The sequence below is a fragment of the Ursus maritimus genome, unplaced genomic scaffold, assembly GCF_017311325.1.
Source record: "Ursus maritimus isolate PB19 unplaced genomic scaffold, ASM1731132v1 scaffold_19, whole genome shotgun sequence".
NCBI classification, from domain to species: Eukaryota; Metazoa; Chordata; class Mammalia; order Carnivora; family Ursidae; genus Ursus; species Ursus maritimus.
Window position 1 is genome coordinate 626,437 of NW_024424341.1, and position 23,406 is coordinate 649,842.

The following is a 23,406-nucleotide window of genomic DNA, read 5'->3' on the forward strand; positions in this document are numbered from 1 at the left end:
CTCCTCCCTGCTTGTGCTCTCACTATCTGCCTGTCTCTCTCTCTTCTCAAGTAAATAAAATCTTAAAAAAAAAAAGCCTAAAAAAAATAGACAAAACTCGTTAACTGTTAAAGTGTCAGAATTTTCAGACCTTACGTTTATGGTTAATGTTTCTGGTTAAAAGATCTTTATGTTGCTGTAGGTGCGATGGTGTTTTTCTCTACTGTGGTCTAGTAGCTTCGTGGCTGTGCCTTTTACGTTGAGATTATCCATCCAGAACGGATTTCTGTGTAAGTTGGAAATTGTCACATTTCTCCATACAGATGTCCAGTTGTCCCCTTACCACTGGCGGACAGAGCTGTCTCTCACCCCTATTCTGCCCTCTGGCACCTCTGCGGTCCTAAGTCAGTGCCCACTGTGGGTGTGAGCTTGTTTCCGGTCCTGCTCTATTGGTCGCCACATGATGCTGCTTTGACACTGTTTCTTCAGCTGTGTTTGACTTTGACTGTATTTAATTTTATTAATATGTAATTATGTAATCTGAGATTCTTTCCTTTCAGTTTTAAGTTTATTTGCATGAGTTCTGTCTTTCTTTGTTTAGAAATCTTCTCCACTCTTTTCTCAGGACAGTTTGGCCTGCTCAGTAGTTGTTTTATGGCTTCATGTCAGTCTGTGCTGGTTTGGGTTTATTTCCTGAGAGCAGGTCTTTTCTCTGCAACCTCTGCCCTTGTGCTTCTGCAGACGTTCTCAGCCGTGTTGGGCCGGCTCTCTTACAACACTTAAGGATTGGTAACAACACAGTTTTTGTTATGTGGGCTACAGCTCTCAAATTATTATATTACCATATTGTCTTTAAAAGTATAACTGAGAAAATGTTTAAATACTGAAGTCACTTAAAATAATAAAGTAGTACAGGGGCGCCTGACTGGCTCAGTCGGAGCAGGATGTGACTCTTGGTCTTGGGGTTGCGAGTTCGAACCCCGTCATTGGGTGTAAAGATTACTTAAAAAAATAATACTTGAAAAAAATAGTAAAGTAGTACATATAAATTTTTACTGAAAAGAAAGTATTTTACAAAAGGAATTGAATTTAGTGAAAAGAGGGGCATTGTTTTCTCTATGTACAAATCTCTCTAACGTCTGCCTTAAATAACGGATAGCTGGATACCGCTCCCTCTGTCTGCACTTCATCTATGGCATTCTGCTATATATATATTTTTAAAGTGTAAACATAATCCAGCCTCTCAGAGGCATGTGGTGTGGAAAGAGACAAATCTGGGCACCTTCCTAGAGGGTCTGGAAACCCTGCTGGTCGGCGTCGGCGCTGCAGATGCGTGGCTGCGTTCTGTCCATTAGTGGTCTTCCCTGGCGGGTTCCCTATATTGGTCATTTGGAAAATGTTGATTCATTGAGTTACGCAGATCTTCCTAAAGTTAACATGTTTATTTTAAAAATAACCTTTTTTGAGGCTCCTGGGAGCCTCATTCAGTTAAGCGTCAGACTCTTGATCTCAGGGTTGTGAGCTTGAGCCCCATGTTGGAGCCTCCTTTACAACGGACATGCATGCATACATACCTACATACATACCTACCTACCTCTTAAAGTTACTACCGGTCTTGTTAGAATGTCTTCAGGTGCTGGGGTGCTGTTGAGCTAGTGGACATGGATACAAGTTTTCCTGAGCTCGGGTTGCACTTGGAAGCTCAAAAGTTTATTATTAACCACAGCTACTACTAATTTTCCTGGAAGCGATAGCTCCAGTTCGTTGATTTTTGAGAAGATAACTGCCAGATACCCAGCTCTTAATAATAATAACAACGGTTTGTCTGAGAGTCTTTCAGGTGAAACCCATGTCCTGTGAAAATGTAGTGGGGTCAGCTGGCCATGCCTGGAGGCTCTCTTGGGGGCTAGCAGTGCCTGCCACGCACCCTTGAGTCTTGTCAAGAGTACAGAAGGACGGGGCCCCAAGGTTTGCAATTTAGTAAGATTTAAAATTGTTGCTTCTTGGGATGCCTGGGTGGCTGCTTTTGGCTCAGGTAATGATCCCAGGGTGCTGGGATTGAGTCCCGCATCTGGCTCCCTGCTCAGTGAGGAGTCTGCTTGTCCCTCTACCTGCCGCCCCCTCTGCTTGTGTGTTCGCACGTGTGCTCTTTCTGACAAATAAAATCTTAAAAAATAAATAAAATTGTTACTTCTTTCTCAAGGACAGTTGCAGGTGCTCCTGGGTCGTGTTACTGGGGCTGTGTGAGGGTCTCGCCTGCGCAGGGGGCATGGCAGCAACCCCCACCAGTCAGTCCTGTGTGAAAGGCAGGTTGTCAAGAAAACAGTGTTGGCCTTGCAAGCCCCCAGAAGGGGTTCAGGCACCCTCAGAGACTGCACACAGCACAACCACTGCATCATGGTGGGGGGCCGGTGGCAAATGGGTGGGAACTGTGGGCCAGGACGGCATTTGGGGCGTGGCCTTCGCCTAGTAAAACTTTATTTACGGACATGGAGATTCTAATTCCATGCAGTTTTCATATGTTACAAATACTAGTGTTGAATTTCTTTGTTCCGCAAAGGTATAAAATATGAAACCCGGGGCACCTGGCTGGCTCAATCAGTGAAGCGTGCAACTCTTATCTTGGGGTTGTGAGTTAAAGCCCCACATTGGGTGTAGAGATTACTTAAAAATAAAATTGTTAAAAAACAATAAAATAAAATAGGAAATCCATTCTTAGCTCTCAGATTTTACCTAAGCGCTATGGTAGAGGGGCTGGTTTTGGCCTTGGGCTGTAGTCTGTGACCTGTGTGACCACTCGTCCTCCTCACAGTAAGGGTGAAGCGGTGGTTAGCTTGGCTTTTCTGTGGGCTTGAAGCTGTCTTCACCGTGCTCTTGCCCTGGCTGACAGTGTGGCTAGATTCGGTGTTTGAGTCTCTGGACCATGGCTCCAGTGTCGTCTGGCACTCTGAGAATGCAGGGCACTTCTCCCCGAGGACCGTGGTGCTGTCCTGCGTGCTGTCCCGCCCTCTTGTCCTAGGCGGGCTGGGGGGTTGGTGAAGTTAAGTCACCATGGGTGCTGGTTTGCCCTTGGTCACATTCCTCCTATGGAAAGAGTTGTGTCCTCGGCTGTGTTCTGTTACTTCCTTGGTAGTGCTTTTGCCTTTGTAGGGCTGGGAGCTTTTGTATTGGTTCTCCAGTTCTTAGCCTTTCCTCTCATTTTTAGACTTTGGAATCTTTTATTCTCTCCTTGAATTTTTCTACTCTCCTAAAACCAGGATTGCTTCTAAGTCATGGTTTCTTTTTGTTTCGCAGTCTGTGTCTTTGAGTTGGTTAAGGAGGGGTTCTTGATGTTCTCTGAGTTCTCAGAACTCCCTCCCGTGTGTGAGCTTGTTCACGTGGGTCATCTTCTCAGGCTTCCTCTCTCCTTCCTGAGCTTGCTGCTAAGTTGGACGAGATGCCCTGGGAGCTGGTGGGCGTTCCTTGACTGCTGGTGTGTGTCGCCCGTGTACACTGGCCTGGGGCCTCTGCACCTTCCCCACGAGAGCTGCTCTGCCCTGGCCTGGCTGGGCTGAGCTCTCCTGGTCCTCTGGACATGACGCCCACGGGGCTTTGTCCACTCGGATTTCAGCTCTGATCCACAGGAAGACAGAACAAATGCCTTCCCACTTCCCATAGTTCATTGCTGTTAGCTTGTCGCTTGAAAAGGAAGGCTAAGGCTGAGTCCTTGGGTTTTTCTGAACTGGAGGCCCTGCAACGGTGTCTGCTCCCCTCTTGCTTCAGTCTTGGAGGGAGCCTCTGTCATGCGTGTCGTGTCTCCTACCCATGGGGAGGGACTTGCAGTATGATTCTGTGTTTTGAGAAGGAAAGACAGTATGAGTGTGGCATTTGGGGTCAGCTTACAGAAAGCCCTGTGTGGGCTTGTGGAGATGTGGGTGGGGTCTGGTGCTGGTGCTGGTGGCAGCTCTCAGCGTGAACACTGCCCGAGGCACCTTTGGGAGGAACACACCTCCTCGTTGTCCTTGTTTGGAGAGCTCTTGTCGTGACTGTCCTGCAGCCCCTCTGAATGGACTTTCTGTCCAAGCCCACAGTGCAGGGCCCCCGAGGCAAGCAGGAAAGAGACCCTGCCAGTCACACAGCACGTGGAGCTTCCGTGGGGCTGTGTGCCACTTGTGACGTAGACAGGTGCAGGGCTGCATGACCTTTCCCAGCCCATGTGTGACCCTGGGTAGGGAGCTGGCTGCAGACAGCTGTTGGTTCCCTTCCAGGCTGAGAGGCTGGGCTCTGACACATGGCTGCCAGATCATTGACAGATTGCTTGAGCCACCAGTGTAGGCGTTGAACCTGGGTTTCAGGAACGGGCTGGGGTCTCTTTTCAGAGGACTCGCCCAACTCCAGGTGCTCTTGTGTGCTTTCCTGTGTGGTCTCCGTGCCTCCTAGTAGCTTGCGAAGCTGGAGCAGCTGCCTTTTGGTTTGGAGGTGCAGGGAAGGGGCTGCATCCAGCAGCCCAACCTGTATAAGGACTGGTTAGCGGCCAGAGCAGGCCTCAGACCAGCCATGCTCCCTTCATCCAAATTCACACTGCCCTGCAGACACCTCCCCATGTCCTGCTGCTTTGGTGCCGAGTGTCAGGTCTGCGTGTGTCCCAGAGCACGCCTGTTTCTGACATGGAGTAGAGCGTCCCTGTGTTCAGAGCGGGCATCTTCTGATGCAGGAGTGAGGGGATTCACACGGTTACAGTGCGTCTGAGCAGGGACAGCCAGCTTGCCTCTGGGGCCTGCAGCTTGGGTTGTTCGGTCAGAGAGCCCCAGAGCCCAGGTTGAGGTAGCCTGTAACCAGTTAGAAGGGAGGGTTCCCCAGCCATGAAGATTGTCTCCACTGTGATGACTCTGTTAGGGGTGGGTGGTGCCCCAGCCTCTTCTGGGGTTGAACAGTGAGTGCCCAGCAGTGAGCAGGGAGGCCTGTGGCATCCTGGCAGCCTCTACCCTCTGAAAGGACCTGTGGGAGAAGTGGTGAGCCTGGCTCCTGACGTGTGTAGCTGCCCGGCTTAGGAGAAGTTGTGGGTGGTGTTGAGAGTTGCTGGGGCTCTCTCTGCATCTGCGTCCTTCCCTTTGCTGGCATGGCCATTTCTCCATGCCAAGGGAGAGGCTGACTGGATGCCGGGGGGTGGGATGGTGGGGAGCCCTAGAGACTGGCCAGCCTGTGGGGGGTTTGGGAAGACCAGGTAGACAGAAGATAAAGGTGCATTTGAGACTTGTTCTCAGCGAGTTTGTCACTGAGAACATAACCGGGAGGACTCAAGTCCCCTTGGCCCCACAGCTTGCCAGACGGGTCCCGCAAGGCACAGGACGATTGACCCAGTGTGCCCAGCTCTCCAAGAACATCGACTGGAAGGCATCATTGACACATCTGAGCCTTGGAGCTGAAGGCCTTTGTGAAGCTGTTTCACTGACTGCCCCTAGAGAAATGAGTGTGGAATACTGGATGTCCCAGGCCCTGAGGGGACCATGGCCATCATGGTTGTCCTCACATTCCTGACCGGTTCGGAATACTGTGGTGTTTGTAACCAAGGGGAATGAGGTGGCCTCGGTGGTCTGAGCTGTCACAGTGAACGTGGGCTCAAGAAAAATCGTCTTATGGAAAAGAAAGCAAAACGTTTGGGATGACACTTCTAACCCCATAGCTAGCAGTGTTCCCGGTCCTTGGCGGAGGGGTGGGGCGGTGCCCTGGGGACAATGGCCTTTAGGAGTGTGTGAGGCCCACTGTGGGCACGGGACATGGCACACTTGGCTGGTGGCTGGCACAGAATGTCCCTTGGGCCATCGTGGTGAGGTCTGGGGCCTCCTGCACCCTGCGACAGATCGCATGGAATTAGCTGGTTGTCCACAAAATGAAATGTGAGAATTAATAAAGGGGAATCCCATTTACAGTGGGGCAGGGGGGTGAGGCGAGCCGGGGGGCTCTCACGCTCCGCACTAGCCGTCAGTTACAAATGCAACAGGAAGAGACTGTTACTATCCCAGCAGGAGGAAGGAAGGTTGCCTCCTCCCCCAGCAACAGCCCAGACAACGAGAAGCCACTACGCTTCAGCTCCCATGTTCACCCCTGTAGGCTTTGCGTTAACAGCAGCCCCACCTGCACCCACCCCCCTATAAAAGAGCCGCCTCGTCTTTGCTCTGGAATTGCCTCTGGTTTGGGGCTGGCTCGTCAGTCCTGCGTTGCTGTTCTCTGCTGCTCCAGAATAAAGCCATGTTTGCTGGTGAAATAACGAGCAGTTTCATTTTGGACATTAACAGAACGTATTGGCAGGTGCGTGCTGGTAGCGGGGACAGCGGCCTGTGGCAGAGGAGGGTGTGTCCGAGCCTGGGTGAGAGGACCTCCCCCGAAGACTTGCACCCAAGGCCTCGGTGGTGTAATTTGAAGGCCGACCATGAGAACCGTTGACAGGCAGCGTTGTCGTGGTACTTCATGGTTCGCAAAGTACTCCCAGAGCCACTGGGTGCACCTTGGAGGGCCGTCGTGGAAGGCCTTTAGGTGGCATTCCAGATACCCTCTCTGTCCAGTCCTGGGCAGAGCTCCTTCCCAGTGATGCTGGGCGTCCACCTCAGACCTGGCCCAGGGCGCTGTGAAGAGGAAGCTCCTGGGCGAGCGGGCTCAGAACGGACTCGAGCCGTCCTCGTGCCCTGCGCCCTCTGTGTCTGTCTTGAGAGAGAGCTGGGCGCGGAGGCCGAGGCAGGTGTGGGACTGCACTGGGTCCCCTCATCCTGTTCTGGAGCTCTTGTGCCGGCTTCCCACAGAGGGCAGGCCTTGGAGTTCAGGGGTCTCAGAACTCTACCTCGAACAGAGAGACCACCTGCCACACGCGTTTCAGGGACACATAGTGAAATCATCTGTTTAAAGAATGAAGTGGCCATCCGTGCCTGTCTCTTGGCGTAGGCCCTGTGGAGTAGGCTGGGAGATGGGGGTTCAGACATCGTGGGGTCTGTGCTGAGGCCGTGTGCTGGTCCAGGTGTTTCCTACGCGATCGCGGACTCTTGTGTTTCACGTTCAAGAGCAGGAGTGTTGGACATCCCATGATGCCTGTGCTCAATGGCCCATCGTGACAGCAGGCAGTCAGGTACTCTCTCAAACTTCGGCTGAAACATAGCCGATGAGTTCCAGCAGCTGTCTCTGAGTCAGGCTCTGAGAGGCCACTTCGCCAGGCTGAGATGTTCTAGTTTGGTCCTGGAAAATTGGAGAGGAATGTTGAATTCATAGTTTCAAGTGGAGATAGAAAGTGTTGTTTTTGGCCTCCATCACTGGAGCGTGTGGAGGGAAACGCCCTGTCCACCTGCTTTGTGTGCCTGGGGGAGGAAGTGTCAGGAAGTGAATAAAGTTGGTCAGCTTTGTCCCTCCCCCCTTCCCAAAATAAATTTAGATGTCTTCTTAGGTCAGTTTAGTATCAAGAGAATACTTGATGAAATTTTATCAGTTAATGTGGAAGAATAAGAGGATCTCCAGAAGGCATGGTAAAGGGCAGGTTAGTTTTCAACGCACAGGGAGCGGAGAAAACCAGGGAGTGGAGCTCCACTTACCGAGTGCCTTTGAACATTGTATTTCAGAAGCCACACTTCCTACCTAGTAGAGGCCGGTTAATTCCAGGTGAGTTAGTTACAGAAACTACTTATCCAAAATGGCAAAGCACAGAAGGTGTGTCACCAAGGGAAGAGGACATGGTTTGTATAAAATGTTTGTTTGTATAAAATGTTTTCTAATTCTGAGGATGAAAATTTAAAAGTAGGGGCTCCTGGGTGGCTCAGTGGGTTAAGCGTCTGCCTTCGGCTCTCAGGTCATGATCTCAGGGTCCTGGGACTGAGCCTCACGTGGGGCTCCCTGCTCAGTGGGAAGCCCGCTTCTCCCTCTGCCCTTCACATCGCTCATGCTGTCTCTCTCAAATAAATACATAAAACCTTTAAAAAAGGGAAATACAAAAACTATAAAAAGGAAGACAGTGGCTTTTAGGAAGACTATATGAGCAAACAGGAGGCCCAGAAGGGGTAGAAGAGGCTGTGTTCTAAGAAGGCCCGTGTTGTCATGGTCTGGTCGGGTCGGCGTGGCCACGGGCAGAGACTGAAAGGAGGTTGATTCTCCTCTCAGGTCCCAGCGGGAGCGCAGCCAGGGCCATCAGGGAAGGCACCAGGGCGGCCAGGAGGCAGAAGATAGGAGTAAGGATACAGTCTCTGCTGGGGTTTCTGCTGGAAGGGCAGGCGGGCGGGGTGGAGAGCTTGGCACTGGCTAGTTGGAATAATGCTGCAGGTTCTAGGGTGGTCTCTGGTTGCCTGGTGGCTGGCCTGTGTGTGGTAAAGAAATGGTGGGCGGCTTTGTGTAGCAAAGGTTCGCTGTCTCTAAGAAAGGGCTAACTCTGGGAGGGTCAGTCCCTCCCCAGACAGCAGGTTTGTTTTTTTTATTTTTAAACATGTCAAAACATCATAAAATACAGAATTAATACAGTACGTGTCCTGGCATTTCCTGGGAAGTGCAGGGTCTGGCTCAGAGGTTACAGATCGGGGCACCAGCACTGCCTGGACATCTGGGGGGACTGTAAGACTCCTTCAGCGGCATCCCATGGCTGCTTTCAGGTCCTTGTCATGTGGAAGAAGTTGGGGAATTGGGTCTGTGTGGCTCTCATCCTGACCTTCTGTCTGGGGGCAGTGTGGGAAGGGAGCTGCCTTCCAGGGAGTGCAGGTGGTGAGTGGGGTCGAGGCCATGGCTTAGAGGGTGGTGGTTGTGATTTGCTGCCCCTGTGGAGCAGGCAGAGGGGACCTGGAAGAGGAGGGCTAAGCTCTCCCTCCTGCAGTGGACTGCTGGGCTGTGAGTCCTGAACTCCCTTGCTGGGCACCTGTCCCAGCGGGGAGCACAGCCCCCTCAGAGCGGCAGGCGACATTCAGTCCATTCGGGGGCATGAATTTGAGATTGCCCTTTGTGTGCACTGGTCCTGATTTACCCTGTGTGTTCTCTCTTTTGAAGCAGACGGTCGATGACGAAGCGATGGCCGTATAAATGAAGATCAGGTGAGGAGAGAAGAACGATGCCCAAGGGTGGGTGTTCTAGAACACCACAGCACGAAGACTTTTCCCTCAGCAACGACATGGTGGAGAAACAGACGGGGAAGAAGGTAACGCCCGAGCTGCCCGCCCCACCTCGCTGGCTCACCATCGCAGGCCTCTGGCTGGCTGTCCCTGTCCTGTCACATCCCTCTGCAGCCACAGTGACCCAGACAAGGTCTGGCTCAAAGAAAACTTGCTTTTTCTTAAGGATGTGCTCATTATTCAGAAACCAAAGTGGAGCTTTAGTTAGGTTTGTGTACAGGCTGCAGAGGTTAGTGTCGGTGTGGCCCCACCTTTCTGCTCTGGGGGCCACAGATGTCCGTCATGGTTTCAGTGAGAACAGATCTGACGTTTGACCGTGTTTGCCTTGTCCTGACCAGAAACACTGCTGGGGTGTGCTTGTACTCGCGGTGTGGCCCATTGTCCGTGGGACTCGGAGAAGGCACTGTAACCCCGAATCATTGTCTCAGTGATGTGCCGTGGCCTCTGGGCTCCAGGGTGCACGCCCCGCCCCGCAGCCTGAGGGCGCTGCTGAGTGTGGACCTGGAATCAGACAGACAGAAGCAGGTGCAGGCTCTGCTGTGTGTTCTCTGTGGCCGTGAGCACATCTGCAGCAAGAACAGGAGTGACTTGTGCTTGTGCGGGGGAGGCAAGCTGCCCGTGCTGGCTTGTCCTCACCCTTGAGGTGTCCCTGTCCCCCTCGACGCCTGCATGGCAGGCCATCCACACTGTGACCTGTGTGAACGGAAGCTCTGTGTCAGTGCCCCTGCTGTCTCTGCTGACACCCTGGTTGGGTGGGGTGTGAGATGAGTGAGCATAGCCGAGCTGTTCCTCTGGTTGAGGTCAGGCGGGGAGCGGGTTGCGGGTGTAGCTGTGCTTCGGTGCTCATCACAGCGGCCCGGCCACGGAGGCTCTGGTGTGAGGGCATCTGTGGTCACAAGTTCTGTCCCACTTGCCCTGTCCCCCAGCACCTTGTGCCATGTGCAGGAACGGGTAGGAGCTGTGGGTGGGCTGAGGTTGGAGCGTGGTCTGAACTTGCATGGGTGTGGCCTTTGGGTCTGGGGGCCCTGTGGAGGGTCTGGCTGCAGCTTGGGATGGGCGTGTGCTAGTGTGCCCATGAGGAGCTGGAGCCCCCGGGTGAGCGTGGTCCCTCTCCCTCTGGGACGCTTTCACACGAAATGGCCAGACCATGGTGGGTAGTCAGTGTTCCCAGGTCTGTGTGTGGATTTTCCTGGGACAGAATCCATGGTCAGAGGACAAGGGAGAGGCCCCATGCACCCCTCTCCGGGCTGCCTTCTCTGCCTCCAGACTGGGTGGGCAGCTGGACCTTCACACTACTGTGCCCCCAGCTCAGGTCTTCTCCACCCGCACGGCTGGCCCAGAGGGCCTGCTGCACTGAGGCAGACGCCAGAAAAGGCCTCCAGAGCTCCGTCCTGCCGTGGAGAGGTTGCCTTCTAACACAGGGCTCGCTCCAGGCTGGTTTGAGTTGCTTTCTTTTCCTTGAGGAGAGCAGTCACTGGACAGAACTGGCTCTGATGTGGGCAGCGGGAGTGGTGCACACATGTTGGCCAGAGGAGACGTGTGCATTTGGCTTTGCTCTTTCCTCAAGTAAGGTAGCCCTGTGCTTTTCTTAGCTCGGTACCACCCAAGATAGACATTTTGTTGGCTTCTGTTGCGACCCCTGTTTTGCTAGCGAGGGAAGCTCAGTAGTACAGCCTGGAGTGAACTCCCTGCCCCAGCCCCGCTGCTCAGCAAGGTTCTGACTCCGGGTCTGTCCTGAGAGCCCCGTCGGAGCTGCTGTGCCGCTCAAGGGGGAGCCCCTGACCCGCTCTGGTTACGTTACAGGTGTTGGCTTTTCCCGCACGGCTCGTGGGTGCGGAGCTGGGACTCAGGAACTGTCAACTTTGTAGTGAAATAGGTCGTATTGTCTAGTTCATTTTTAAAACCTGGGATGGACCCGCATCCAGATCAGAATATGCTGTATGGCCGCCGGCTTGGGGGAGGCCTCCTTACGGTTCCCTCCCGATATCCGTCATTGTGGAGGGACCTCGAGGCCCTGTTGGGATTTATAAGAGGGGACTTGCGCTTGAACATACATCCCCTTTGCAGGCTTTTCCTGTGGGCAGCACCCCCCCTCCCAGTGCGGTCTCCACCGTACGAGTGTCCAGCCCCTTCTGTGCACCTTCTTCTGCGAAGGTGTATTTGGGCTGCTCCACGTGGGGTGTGACAGAGTGAAGGCGTGAACGTGTGTACACCAGTAGATACGGTTTAGTAGTTTGTCCCTGCGAGAGTTGAGGCCAGCTCCTGTCCTTGTCACACAGGCGGTACGGCTTACCTCTAGTCCCTCGGGGGCGTGGCGGCATCTGGCGCTTTTATCTCTGCTTTCCTGTGGCATGCCGGTGATGAGGATGGGCTCCTGTCGCTGTGTGCCCTGTCAGGCGGGGGTCAGTGTGTACTTGCTTCCCCGTGGATGTTCCCATGGTCTCCGTCACTTACAGAACAGGGTGCCTCCCCCGCTGTGTCACCGCGGAGCCTCTGTCCCCAGGGAGGTGCGGCTGCAGCCTCTGCCCCTCGGTGTGACCCTTCGGTCCCTGCTGCAGGGCCGCCTCCAGCAGCTGCCGTCCCTGTACGGTCCACGCGCCTGTGGTTCCTCGGCATCTGCTGCTCATTTGGACTCTTCACGTCTCCACGCAGGCCGGAGTAAGCTGGTTGGTGCCCACAGAGAGCCTGCTGGTATTTGGATTGGGTCACTTCGAGTGTAAAGCTGAGTTTGCAGAGAATCGTTCTGTTAACAGTTCTGCAGCCTCTGACCGTGAACAGGAGCACTCCTCCATGTTTATTAAGTCTTTGTTTCTCTTGGTAATGTTTTGTCGTTGTGCGCAGGGTTTGTTAGATTTTGTTAGATTCATGCCTGTGTTTTGATGTCTTTTGATACTCACTGAAGTGACTCTTTAATAACATCAATTCCTGGTCATCTACAGTCCGGAGAAACCAGCTGCTTTTCTGTAACCAGCAGCTTCTGATTCACTTATTAATCTGAAGGGTTTAGTTTTCATGTATACACATAACATCTTAAGATTAATACTCTGTTACTCTTCAGGGGAAAAAGGGGGGAGGGCTTGAGCCACATGTGATGACAGAGGAGCCTGTGTGTCTCCGTGTGGCGGCCGAGTACACGGGACCTGCCCGCTGTGGGAGACGCTCCGCGAGCTTGTGTGCGCGGCTGTCTTTCTGACGCCGTGGAACCTCCGTTTGTGACTGGGCTGGGCTCGACTGATCCCTCCGCCTTTGATGGGCAGTAGTGAGGTTTCTTCCTTATTCTCAGGAACAGGAGTGCCGTGGGTGCGCACGTGGGGGTGCATCGCATTGATGCTAGAAACACCCAGGTCTGCCTGCTCCGCCACCTTCTTGCCAACATTCGATGCCGTCAGTCTCTCGTGTTAGCCGCTCTGGTGGGAGCGTGGTTCCCTCCTCCTGGTTTTCATTTGCATTATCTTAACGCGGAGCATCTTCCCAAATGTGAGTTGGTTACGTGGCTGGTTCCTTTTGCAGAGGGTGTGTTCACGTCTTTTGCTCATTTAAAAACGCTCGTTTTGTTCTCCAGCAGCTGTGATTAGGCGTCCCTGCCTCCCCCTCTTTGGGGAAACACCCCCCTCGTCAGGTGTCAGGTCGTGGGACCCCTTGGTCAGGGGAGGAGGTCCCGACTCCTGTGCGCAGAGAGTTCTTGTCAGGATCGGTATTGAATTTATCACCAGGTTTTTTGGCAACTGTTGGGTGATCATATGATTTCCTTTCCCTTATTAATGTGGTGAGTTACATTGGTTTTTGAGTTTCTTGCATTCCTGAATACTTGATTTCTATTGCCTCTTTTATATAAACGTGTAGATGAAATCCATCAGTGGGTCGGGAGTGTTCTCAGTGGGTTGGTGTTTACTGCAGTTTGGGGGTTTTGCTGATGGGTTCCATTCTTCTGTCAGTGCTGGGTGGGGTGGCAGGGTGCAGGTGATAACAGGTGGACGTCCCTGGAGGTGTGGTACGCCTAGCATCTGTGTGGCCCCATCTCCCAGCAGTGTTGCCATGGCTCAGGCCCTGCCCGGGGCCCCTCTTTGCACTCCAGATGCCCTTGAAGCTGGCTATGTGTTCTGGCAGAAATCTCCCTGGTCATTTGAGGGTGTGTCTCATTAACCGCCACGGCTGGTAGGTGCCATGGCTGGCTCTTTAAGCTGGAAGACTGTCAGGACCACAGGTGATGAGGACTGGCCATGCTTCGTGCTGACAGGTGGCTCCTCCCGGGAGCATCCCAAGGACCCCTGCTGCTGTGAGGGTGGCATGGGGGTGCGGCTGTGACTGTACCATGCTCACTGACAGCTTCCGGAAAAGTGCAGACAGCAGGCACCCCGGCGCGGAAGCAGTCCTTTCCGCCAGCACAGCAGGCTGTGCGCGTGCTGCCTCCAGGCGCTCACCGCGTGCGCCCCAAAGCCTCTTGCTATACCGTGGACAGGGCAGGGAGACTGGGAGTGCTGCTCTGAGAGCACATGGAGCCGTGGTGTCGGTTAGAATTTGGAAGTCTCCACTGAGCAGCCCCCACCCAGGACGTGTCGTCAGCCAGGGGTGCGGGCGTCCAGGGTGTTTAGCTACCGCGGCCAGCAAGGCAGGGGCTCCTGCCGTTGCTCAGCGCTGGGTCCTTCATCATTTTGGAATAGGGCTGCCTCACCCTTGCCCTCCAGGGCTCTGTGCATGTCCATTTCCGCATGGGACCACCTCAGCTTGTGTGGACAGCACTGCACAGTGAGTGACTATGTTGCTCGCTGCGCACTGAGCCCCCCACTCATCGTGAGTGGGTGCCGTCTGTCATTCTACAGTTGGTGGCACCAGGGCAGGCACAGGGCTGACGTGCCCCAGGTTGGCCTGCTGGTCAGGATGGGGCTGGGATTTGGGCTTCTTGATCCTCACCCTGCAGGAGGGACCAGCCCTGAGACAAGACCAGGAAGAGGGTGATGGCAGTACGCCCTGCCCACCCTCCTGCACCAGGGATTTGGCCTGCAGGATCTGTCCCCAGAACAGCCCCACAGTGTCACCGGCATGTGGTGACATCAGTTGGGGAAGGGTGAGAGGCCTGTTCCCGGGAAGGGAGGTGTCTTCGGGAGGCCCAGACAGGCAGGGGGCTTTGGGCTCCTTCCATGCATAGGGGAGTTCTTGGTGGAAAACAGAACTCTCCACCTGCCGACATTCCCTTTTTAAGGCCAGCTCTTGTTTTCCTCATTATTTAATCCTTCCCCGGGAAAACCATGTTGGAGACAACTTGTGTCTCTCCTCTTTTCACAGTCATGGGAATACTCGGGATTCAGGAGGAGAAGGGGGGCCGTGTGGAGCCAGAGGAAGGTGGAGGGAGCCATGTGTGCTCATGTGAGCCTGGCTAGCAGGCTGTGCTTCTCATTGCCCCAAGTAAGGGATTTGCTTTTCCTGGCACATGAATTGAAATCACAGCAAATGTGAGGATTCCAAGAACTTAATTTGGGCATGATGTCTGAAAGCGTCACTTTCTTTTCTAGGATAAAGATAAAGTTTCTCTGACCAAGACCCCAAAGCTGGATCGCAGTGATGGAGGGAAGGAGGTGAGGGAGCGAGCAACCAAACGGAAGCTACCCTTCACCGTGGGGGCCAATGGAGAGCAGAAGGACTCGGACACAGGTATAGGTGCCGCCCTCACTCCCTGCTCACCACCCCAGGCCATCGTCACCTGCCAGACTCTTCTCTGCCACAGAGAATGTCCTTGACGGCCCCTCCCTCAGGCATCTCCTGACCCTGGACCCTGCCTGGGATGTGCCCCCAGGACAGGTGCCCCCGCAGCCTCTCTGCACCTCTCAGCTTTGCACCAGGACTCTTGGAGGAGTCCTGCCGGAGGCCTGGGTGGAGTCTGGAGTGAGGTCTAAGAGCATCTTCTCTGATCTTGATGTGCGGGGTGACTCGGTGCTGATAGGGGAGGTTCACACACAGAGAATTCCCCCAAGAGTGCCAAGCAGGAACACTCCCCCATCCCCCAGCACACCCAGCGAGGCTCCCGGCATGCACCCAGTTGTAGGCGTGAGTGTGGGCTTGGAAGACTTGTGCTGGAGGGTAAGCATGTTTCCCCTTAAGTCTGCAAAAGCACATCAGTTAAACCCAGTTGTTTGAAATAAAAGCCGAAGGGAACCCTGAGTGAGCCAGAGCCAGTGCCGTTTTCCTGCCGGTGCGGTGGGGCCTGGGGTTGCAGAGCAAGGATGTGTTTGTACGTGAATGTGACCCTGTGTAGGTGTGCGCGTCTGCACGTCAGCGTGCATGTGTATCTGTGTGCGTGTATGAAAGGGGGGCTGATAATACTTGGCACGTGCACTTTCAAGTTGATGTCACCTTGCTCAGCTCCTGTGGCCCACCCTGGGCCTTTCTCCTGCCAGCCCAAATATCTCTTCTTGTTGACTCTGGTGCTCAGGGCCCTTCCTGGCCTGCTGGTCATCTGACTGCTTTGCAGACGTGTATGCCGGTCACAGGCAGGGGTAAAAAGGGGCACAGAATTCCCAGAGAGCCGTGGAACCTGGGGTGAACCTGCAAAACCATGAATGCAGCCATAGGACAAGGAGCAGAAACCCTGATGGGGTTGTGGGTGGGGCTTCCTGCATATGAGGGTTTGTGTCATGTAGCGGGAGAGCGACGGGTACTGACACGAGATAAGCATGTGCAGAAATTGGGAGAAATGGCAGAAGGAACAGCCTGGAGAATGTGTCGGTGCTGTGGCTTTTATTCACTAGGCCACAGGTCCCTCTCCAGCACACTGTGCAGGTGCTCCCCAGGCATACGTCTGGTTAGTTCAAAGCCAGAGAAGTGGGTTTGGTTTTACCAGCTAGGAATGAAGAAGGTGTCATGGACCCCCAGGGATCCTTCACAGGGGTGTGACAGGGCCCACGGCTCCTGTGACTGGACTGGCACAGTGGGGACAGGAAGGGGTGGGTGCGCAAGCGGAGGGGCCGACGCTCTACGGAAGAGCGGAGGGGCCGGTGGATGCATGTGGACGCTGGGCTCCTGCCAGAATGGAGGGGCTTGCAGAGATGCTGTGACTCAGGCTTTAGGTCTGGAAGAAATCAGACCGGGCCCGGAAGTCCTCCCTCCTGTTTGCAGTGCCTGCACCAGTTTTGGTTGTAGAGAGCCTGGTATCGCCGTTTGGTCGTTAGCTCTCTGGATGGTGGGGGTCCGAGATTGCTGTCCAGCCTCTGGGACGTTCCTATAAACTCCCCAGCAGCCCAGCTGTGAGCCCAGGAGGCCGCGTTGGAGCTTCTGCTTCTTGGGAGCAGGTGTTGCCTGAGCGGAGCACACCTGGGTAGGCGAACGTTCTTGGGCTGCCCACTCTGCTCTGGTTGGTAGGATTTCTTGGCAATTCCCGTTTTATTGTGATGTTGGCTTCTCGGGCTCGTGTGTTTCTGGCCGGCCTTAAAGGACCCTCCTCTTGATGGCTGGCATTTCAGCAAGAGGCTGCCAGGTGGGTTCACCTGGATCTACCTGGGTTCTCTGGGAGATTCTTGGGGTGTGCAGGGAGCGCCCATGTTTCTTCTCTGCAAGTCGTGGGTCTGGGTGAGGGCAGGGAGGGAGCCACCGTGTGGTAGAAAGCAAGCGAAGAACATTTTGAAAATAAAATCTTCCAGGCAAGGACGATGTTACAAACCTTTAAATACATAGGAAATACAATGCTTGCCCTCATATTATGATCGTCTTTTGGGGGGCCGATTTTACATCTTGATTACCGGCTTTGTTAACAAAGCCAGATGTTCCGCTAAGAGGATTCCTCTATGGGGTGTTGTGCGTGACTTGTATCAGGAGCCTTTCACACCTGAATCTTGGTGTGTCATGCACAGCGTTGAGAGGTGGGCTGCTGGGGCTCCTGGCTGGCCTTGCAGGCCGTGGTCCTACCTGCACTTCTGGTGAGCAGAATACCTGAGCCAGGTGCTGACACCTACGGCCACGTGCCTTCCCAGCTGCGGGGCTGTGCCTCCCATGGAGTCAGGAGGCAGAAGCCGGGGGGCGGGGGCGGGCGCGGGGGTGTGAAGGAGTGAACTCTGCAGAGTGACTGAGACAGGGGCGCTCTGGTCCCCTGGGGCCGAGGGAGGGTCCTCAGGAGTGGCAGACTTGGAGGGGCCAGGCTGTCGCCGAAGGTCCCCTGTGTCCCCTGCGTCCCCACCCTGCCCAGCCCCTGCTCCTGCCATGGCCCTCCGACGCCCTCTGCTGGGAAGATGCAGCCCTGTGCTCACCGAGGGGGGGGGACGTGGAGAAGGCGCCAGAACTCCGGGTTCTGTGTGGCGAAAGTGAGTTTCCTCAGCTGTGCGCCCAGGTGGGAGGAGGCTGCCACTCCTGTGCCCGGGGATCCCCGAGCTGCCTGAGAACGATGTCCTGTGTCCTCGACCCTCCAGAGACGGCCTCTGTGCACAGTGCTTAGTCAGGCCTGGAGGCTGCCTGCCAACTGCAGTGTGGCCGCCTGTGGGGAGAGCTGGACTTAGTCTGCACCTGGGGCGACGAGGGCCCATCTGCCACAGGCGGCTCATCACTGCAGCTGCCCACATGGCACTCAGACAGCTCGTCCTTCCAGAAGCTCCCGGCAGAGCGCGCTGCAGAGCCGGGTCTGCCCCGGGTGGGCACAGGAGGGGCGGGCGGCGTGTGCTCGCTTCATCGCAGCCCTGCCAGCCCAGACCCAAAGTGGGTCTGACATCGTCCAGGAAAAACAGGCCCAGGGCCAGCTCTTCCCGTTGCTGCTGAGGAAGGCAGCCCCCCCACTGAAGACGAGGCGAGCCTCTGAGGGGCCAGTCCCGGGTAGGTCTCCTGAGGCCCTGCAGCCCGGCCCAGCCTGCCCCGTCCGCCCGCCACCGGCTTGACCCTGGTCACCACGTCAAGTGCTTCCCCGCCTGCTGTGTTAGGATGAAAACTATATAATGGCCACACTTACTCAAATTATACTAATCTGTCTACTTTTTCATGTTTCGATTTTCTCTCAACTTAAATCTGTAAGCAGGTGTTTAGGTTGGTTTACGTGCTTACCTACCCTTTCCAGGCTTCCTTCATCAGCCTCCTGCTCTGTTACAGTTTTCTGTCCCTTCGTCTGAACATAAGCTGTGCCACTTGCTTCCCGGAGCCACCGGGGTGGGTGCTGCCTGTCCCCAGAGGCCAGATAGGGCCCCCCGCGGGCTGCCCTGTCAGGGGCATCAGGAGCTGGCGGCTGCCTGTTCCCAATACCTGAACGTTTCTTTGGAGTAACGAGAAATTAAGGTTTTCTTAGTTTGGTTTTGTCTTACGAATGAGACGCTTGTGTCCTGTGTCTGGGTATTTAGTCAGTGATGCTGACGCGTCAGCTACTCGTTCACTCCGTGTTAGGGCTTTGGGGACATGCACATATTTACTGAAATCACGGTCATCCTTGTTCTGTAGGATTAGACGGGGGCTCTCCGCTGGTTGAGGATGGACTCTGGCTCCGCCGCCAGGGTCTGCAGGACTCCAGGGAGCTCTGCACACCGTGTGCTGCTGTGTGCTGGAGGTGACACGTGCCTGATGGTGAAGGGCTTCTCTGCTCGCTTGCTTACTTGCCAGGCACTGCCTGTGGTGTGCAGTGAGCAGGGCAGTGCCGCTGCTGTGGGAGCCTCCGGCTGGAGAGGGCACATGCCACCCCCAGTGACGCCACTTCTCCATCATTTTCCTCCCTGAACTTGAGCAGTTTCTTCCTGTACATACAGAGGGGAGTGTGGACGAGCCAAGGAAGGCTCTTTCTACTTAAAATCCCCAGTGTCCTCCGTGTGCAGAGTAGGTAGGAATCTGCAGCATCATGGCCTCCCACTGGGCCCCTGCTGTCCACGCAGTGTGGACGAACCAGGCCCTCACTACCACCTTGGGTTCTGTTACTCGGAGGGATGACTCCCAGGACCATGACTGGTTTCGGACAGGGCACACAGCAAAATCTACACAGGGAAAGGCACACAGGGCCCCATCCAGGGAAGCTGGCTGTAGCTTCAAGTCCTCTTGGGAGAAGCTTGGGTGGCGATGCGGCCACTGCACCTGGTGGTGCTCCCAGGGTCTGAGGCAGGGGCCAAGGGGCCATCAGAGGCTTGTGCAGACAGGCCCAGGGTTAGCAGGATTGATGGCATGGTTCATACGTGGGTGCAACTTTGGATTATAATTTATTTCTTTTTATTTTTAAATGTTCTCACCATGCTTTGATGCCATGAAAAGAGGGTCAGTGGTTGGGAGGTTGTATCATATGGGCCATTTATGCCAACATCACTTCCTGATACCCTGGCTTCCTCTTCACGGCCACGGCAGCCCCCACTGAATTCCCAAGCACCTGTGGAATTGGGACTGTGGTCGCCCTCGTCTAGAGAAGAAGAAAGGCAGCCGTAGAGGCCACACAGCCGCGACCTGGGAGGAAAAGGCAGATGTCAGAGAGGGACCCCAGCCCCTCCCTTCTTGGACAGAGGAGACTAAGACCAGAGAAGCCAGGGGCTTGCTGAAGAGCCCCCTCTGTGTTTACTACGCAATCAGTGGTGGTGATTTTCTGGAAGAGGAAGGAAAAGCCAATCACAAGTGCAGCCTGAACGTCAGAGCACCCCATGCAGGTCAGGTGGGCCCGTGGGTCCTGGTCTTGGTGGACTTGGGGAACCGAGTGTGAGACTGGTGACAGAGACAAGCCCCCTCGCAGCTGCTGGCCTTGTGTGGACCAGCTCCAGTGTGTGGACTGTCCCACAGAAGTGGTTCTTCCCTGACTCTTCACATTGGCTTGCTCCTGACGTTGGCGTGTCCCCCGTGCCCAGTGCCCTGCCTGCCATCAGATGTCCCCAAACTCTGCCTGCCGACTCGGTGAGCTCCGTGACTGCACAGCAGCGCCACCAAATGCTGTCCCGTGGAGTAGAGTCAGAGCAGTGCTGCCATGGCAGGGTTAGGGTGGAGCGCAGGGCTTACAGGTCTCCCTTTTGGGCAGTGTGGTGGGCTGTGTCTTCTGAAAAAGCCGTCAGCCAGAACAGCCCAGAAGTCAGAGATGGCGAGTGGTGAACATAACGAAGGACTGGTTAAGCGCTCCAAGTCCCCAGGAGCCAGGAACAGAGCCGCCGCCGGTCTGTCAGGGCCACAGCGGATACGCCCATGAGAACCACACCTGGGACACCTCAGGCAGGAAGAAGACCCCAACCCAGGCGGGGCAAGGGGCTCTGAGAGGTGTCCCCAGAAATTACGCATAGCCTGCCCCCTGCAGGCCTGGGACCAGAACGTGGGTCACCCCGTGCTGCTGGGAGCGCGTCTCCCTCCCTCCAACCCCAGATCAAAGCAGAAGCCAGTCCTCTCTGGAGAGATGGGCTTCCGTGCAGTTTCCCAGGGTTCAGACAAACCCTAGTGCCGGGTCAGAACCACAGAGCACGAGGAGGGGCGCCGTCCTGGGAAGGAGCTGGCCCCGGGGCCCTCGCGTGGGGTGCTGGGTACGGAGCGTGACCCGGTAGATGCGGTGAAGGAGAAGTTGGACAGGGGGCGAGGAGCAAGGCGCTGCCAGAGAACACCGCGCTGGTTTCTAAAATACATAAAATGGAGTACGTGGAAACTAAAGTTACCAGTGCAGTTAAAGCTTCTGTGGACAGGCCACAAAGCTCATTACGCAGAGCGTAAGAACTTGTGGCTTCATAGTTACAGCCAAGGAAGTTGCCTGGACTGCGGAAGAGAAGCAGGAAGAGACAGGAAGCGGGAAAGAAGTTCGGGATGTCGAGAGAAAGCAGCTGGACGGCACTGGGAAGACAGAGCCCTTGGCGTTTGTGCACCAGGGTCCTTGAGTGTAGGCGTGGGGTGTGTTGTGGGCAGAACACAGGTAGGTATGCACATCAGCGCGTGGTGACAAGACGGCAGGGGCAGAGCGGGTGCTGAGGTGGCCGTGGAGTCCGGAGGGCCGGCAGCACTCCCGCCTGGTTCCACGGAGGAAAGCTGCCTTGTTGCCAGACGTCCGGGTTCTGCCGGGGAGGGAAGCGCAGTGGCAGGAAATGGAGTCTGTAAAGTGAGGTCCCTTAGAACCACCCCATCGGGAGAGGCCACACTCCAGCCCTGCAGTTGTGGTGCTGTGTTCCAAAAGGCCTGGCTGAGAAGGGGGTGGGGGTTTACTGGTGGGATCGGCTGTGGAGGGCGGGGACCCCTGCATTTGCCAGCTCGGGGGCTGCACCCGAGAAGGGATGGCACGGTGTGGCACTGATGTCACCACATCGAGCTCGCACCATGGAAATCCAAGGTGGCGTCCCGTCAGCGTGTTTTCCTGATGATGGTGCAGGGGGACTGTCCAGGCTCGTGTGAAACCATCACCCTCACCAGCCACAGTCAGAACGCTGGGAACACAGCCGGGATGAGGGAGACAGACTGGACAGACCGGAAGGGAAGGACCCAGCAGGAATAGCGGCCCCGCTCTAGCCTTTGGGACAGTGGGCCCGTGTTTCCCAAGTGATCTCCGGGCCACCTTCCCTGGGCCTCTGCAGAGCCCTTGCAGAACTAGAAGCACATCTGAGCCCTGGGCCTCCGGCTGACCCCTGCCTGCGGCTCGCCGCGGGGAACTTCCCCAGCGCCACGTGCGCCGGGTTTCTGGTTTGTGACTTGGCACATGCCTGGGAGATGTGTCAGTTCTCCTTTGCTTCCAGTTAGATTTTAGAAACAAAAGCTAGCAGATTGCCAGAGGGGCCTCCCCAGTGTCTGGAGAGGCCGCCTTGGGTTGTGGGTCCTCCTCCGGCCGGTGGGGACGCCACCCAGCAGGGGTGGGGGATGCAGAGGCGGGCTGTGCGTCCTGCTCCCCCTCCTGCTGCGGACGCCTCGTCACAGGCACGGCAGCTGCTAAGAGGGGCAGGTGGGACTGACCCTGTGTGGCTGGGCACCTCTGGCCAGCAGTCGGTTCTTCCTCTGGGCACAGCTTCCCTGGGCTCCTCAGCCCAGGCCGTACGTGGCCCGGCTGGACTAAGGCCCTCAGGATACTGGTCGCAGCAGGTGCTGCTGGGGAACCACATTTCACCATCAGGAGACGGGCATCTTAGAAGATGGGGTTACATTTGGGTGTTTCCCCTGAGTTAAGACCCATAGACATCCTGTTTCCACTCTGGGAGAGCCGTGTGGGAAGGTGGGCTGCAAGGCCCCTCCCACCAGGAGGGGCTGTCAGGGCCTTTTGTGTCCCTGCGCATTGTCCTGTGCCATCCAGGGCTCCTGGCTCCCTGCGCACTGTGTCTCCACATCCTCCATGTGACTTTGTGAGACCACAGGCCTGTGCTGTCGTGTCCTGCTCTGCGGGGCGGGGGGGGGGGGCATGCTCTGTTACTGCAGAAAGCCCTTTGGGCAAAAGGCCACGAGTGGTTTTCATCTGCCACTCATGGGAAATGCCTCTCTTACCTCCCCAACTTCTAAGGGATCTAAGCCTGTACCATCACTTGTACCTGCCCCGAGCCTACCTTGCTCCTCCCTGGGTCCACTGCAGCAGAGAGCAGGGCTGGGCCTCTGACTCTCCTCTGTCACCATGACCAGGAGTTCTCGGCACCTCATGTGCTTCTCTGAGCTCTGCGTTCTTCTCCTCCAGTTGGCTTCCTGTGTCCACTCCCCTGGGGGAGGCAGCAGCCGCCGAACTGTGTTTGCTCAGTGGGGGCTCCTTGGGCAGGGGCCCAAGAGGCTCTGGTGGTCCCAGGAGACTGGGTGGAAATTGGGTCCAGACTGCAGAGCATGGGAGCGTTCTAGCACCCGGGGTGCTGTGCTGGAAACACGGCGTCGGCAGGGGCGTCACAGAGCGGCTGGTCAGCTTGATGTTCTAGGGATGCAGTCTGGTTTCTGTCTCTGCTCATACATGGGAACCTGTAAAGGAGCAGCCCGTGGCGGAGTGAGAAGCAGAGAAGGCAGGTAGAGGTGCGGTGCACCCAGGGGCAGGTCAGTGGCACAGTCAGCGTGGGAGAACTTTGAAACCAAATTCGCAACCTGGGCTTTGTGGCCCTGGGTCACTGCGGAAGTGTGGCTTAAATCTTGGGACCCTGGGGGCCACTGGGCAGGGGAGCTGCTCCGCAGGTCACCCTGTGTGGACACTTGCCCCTGCCTCTCTGCCAGCGTGCAGGTAATGGGACGGCGTGCAAGAGCGGGGTCTGCGGTCACTAGGAGGAACGTTCTGGAATTTATTTCCTTCCTTGGGCTGTCCTGGGGGGGGGGTAGAAACTAACTTGCTGGTGGTNNNCTGTGGTACGGGGGAGCCGCCACCCGAAGCGTGGGAACCCGCGTGCCAGCAGGGCACGGCTTTCTCAAGACAGAGCAGCTCACAGAAAATGTACCGCGCTGCACCTGTGGGGCTGGGGGTGTCCTGGAGCGGGGCGGG

General features: G+C 55.8%; 1 protein-coding gene across 12 annotated transcripts in view; it reads left to right on the forward strand.

Moving 5' to 3' along the window:
* ANKRD11 (ankyrin repeat domain 11) overlaps nt 1-23,406 on the forward strand; it is a 186,799-nt gene that overhangs the window by 144,078 nt on the left and 19,315 nt on the right. For 9 of the 12 annotated variants that reach the window (XR_005835549.1, XM_040633154.1, XM_040633157.1 and 6 more), the window contains 2 exons: nt 8,965-9,112; nt 14,597-14,735. Coding sequence is in view for 11 of the 12 variants with exons in the window: in XM_040633146.1 (XP_040489080.1) it covers nt 9,026-9,112; nt 14,597-14,735 (226 nt within the window). In the remaining variant the exon portion in view is untranslated. The other 3 variants (XM_040633148.1, XM_040633149.1, XM_040633156.1) reach the window with 2 other exon arrangements.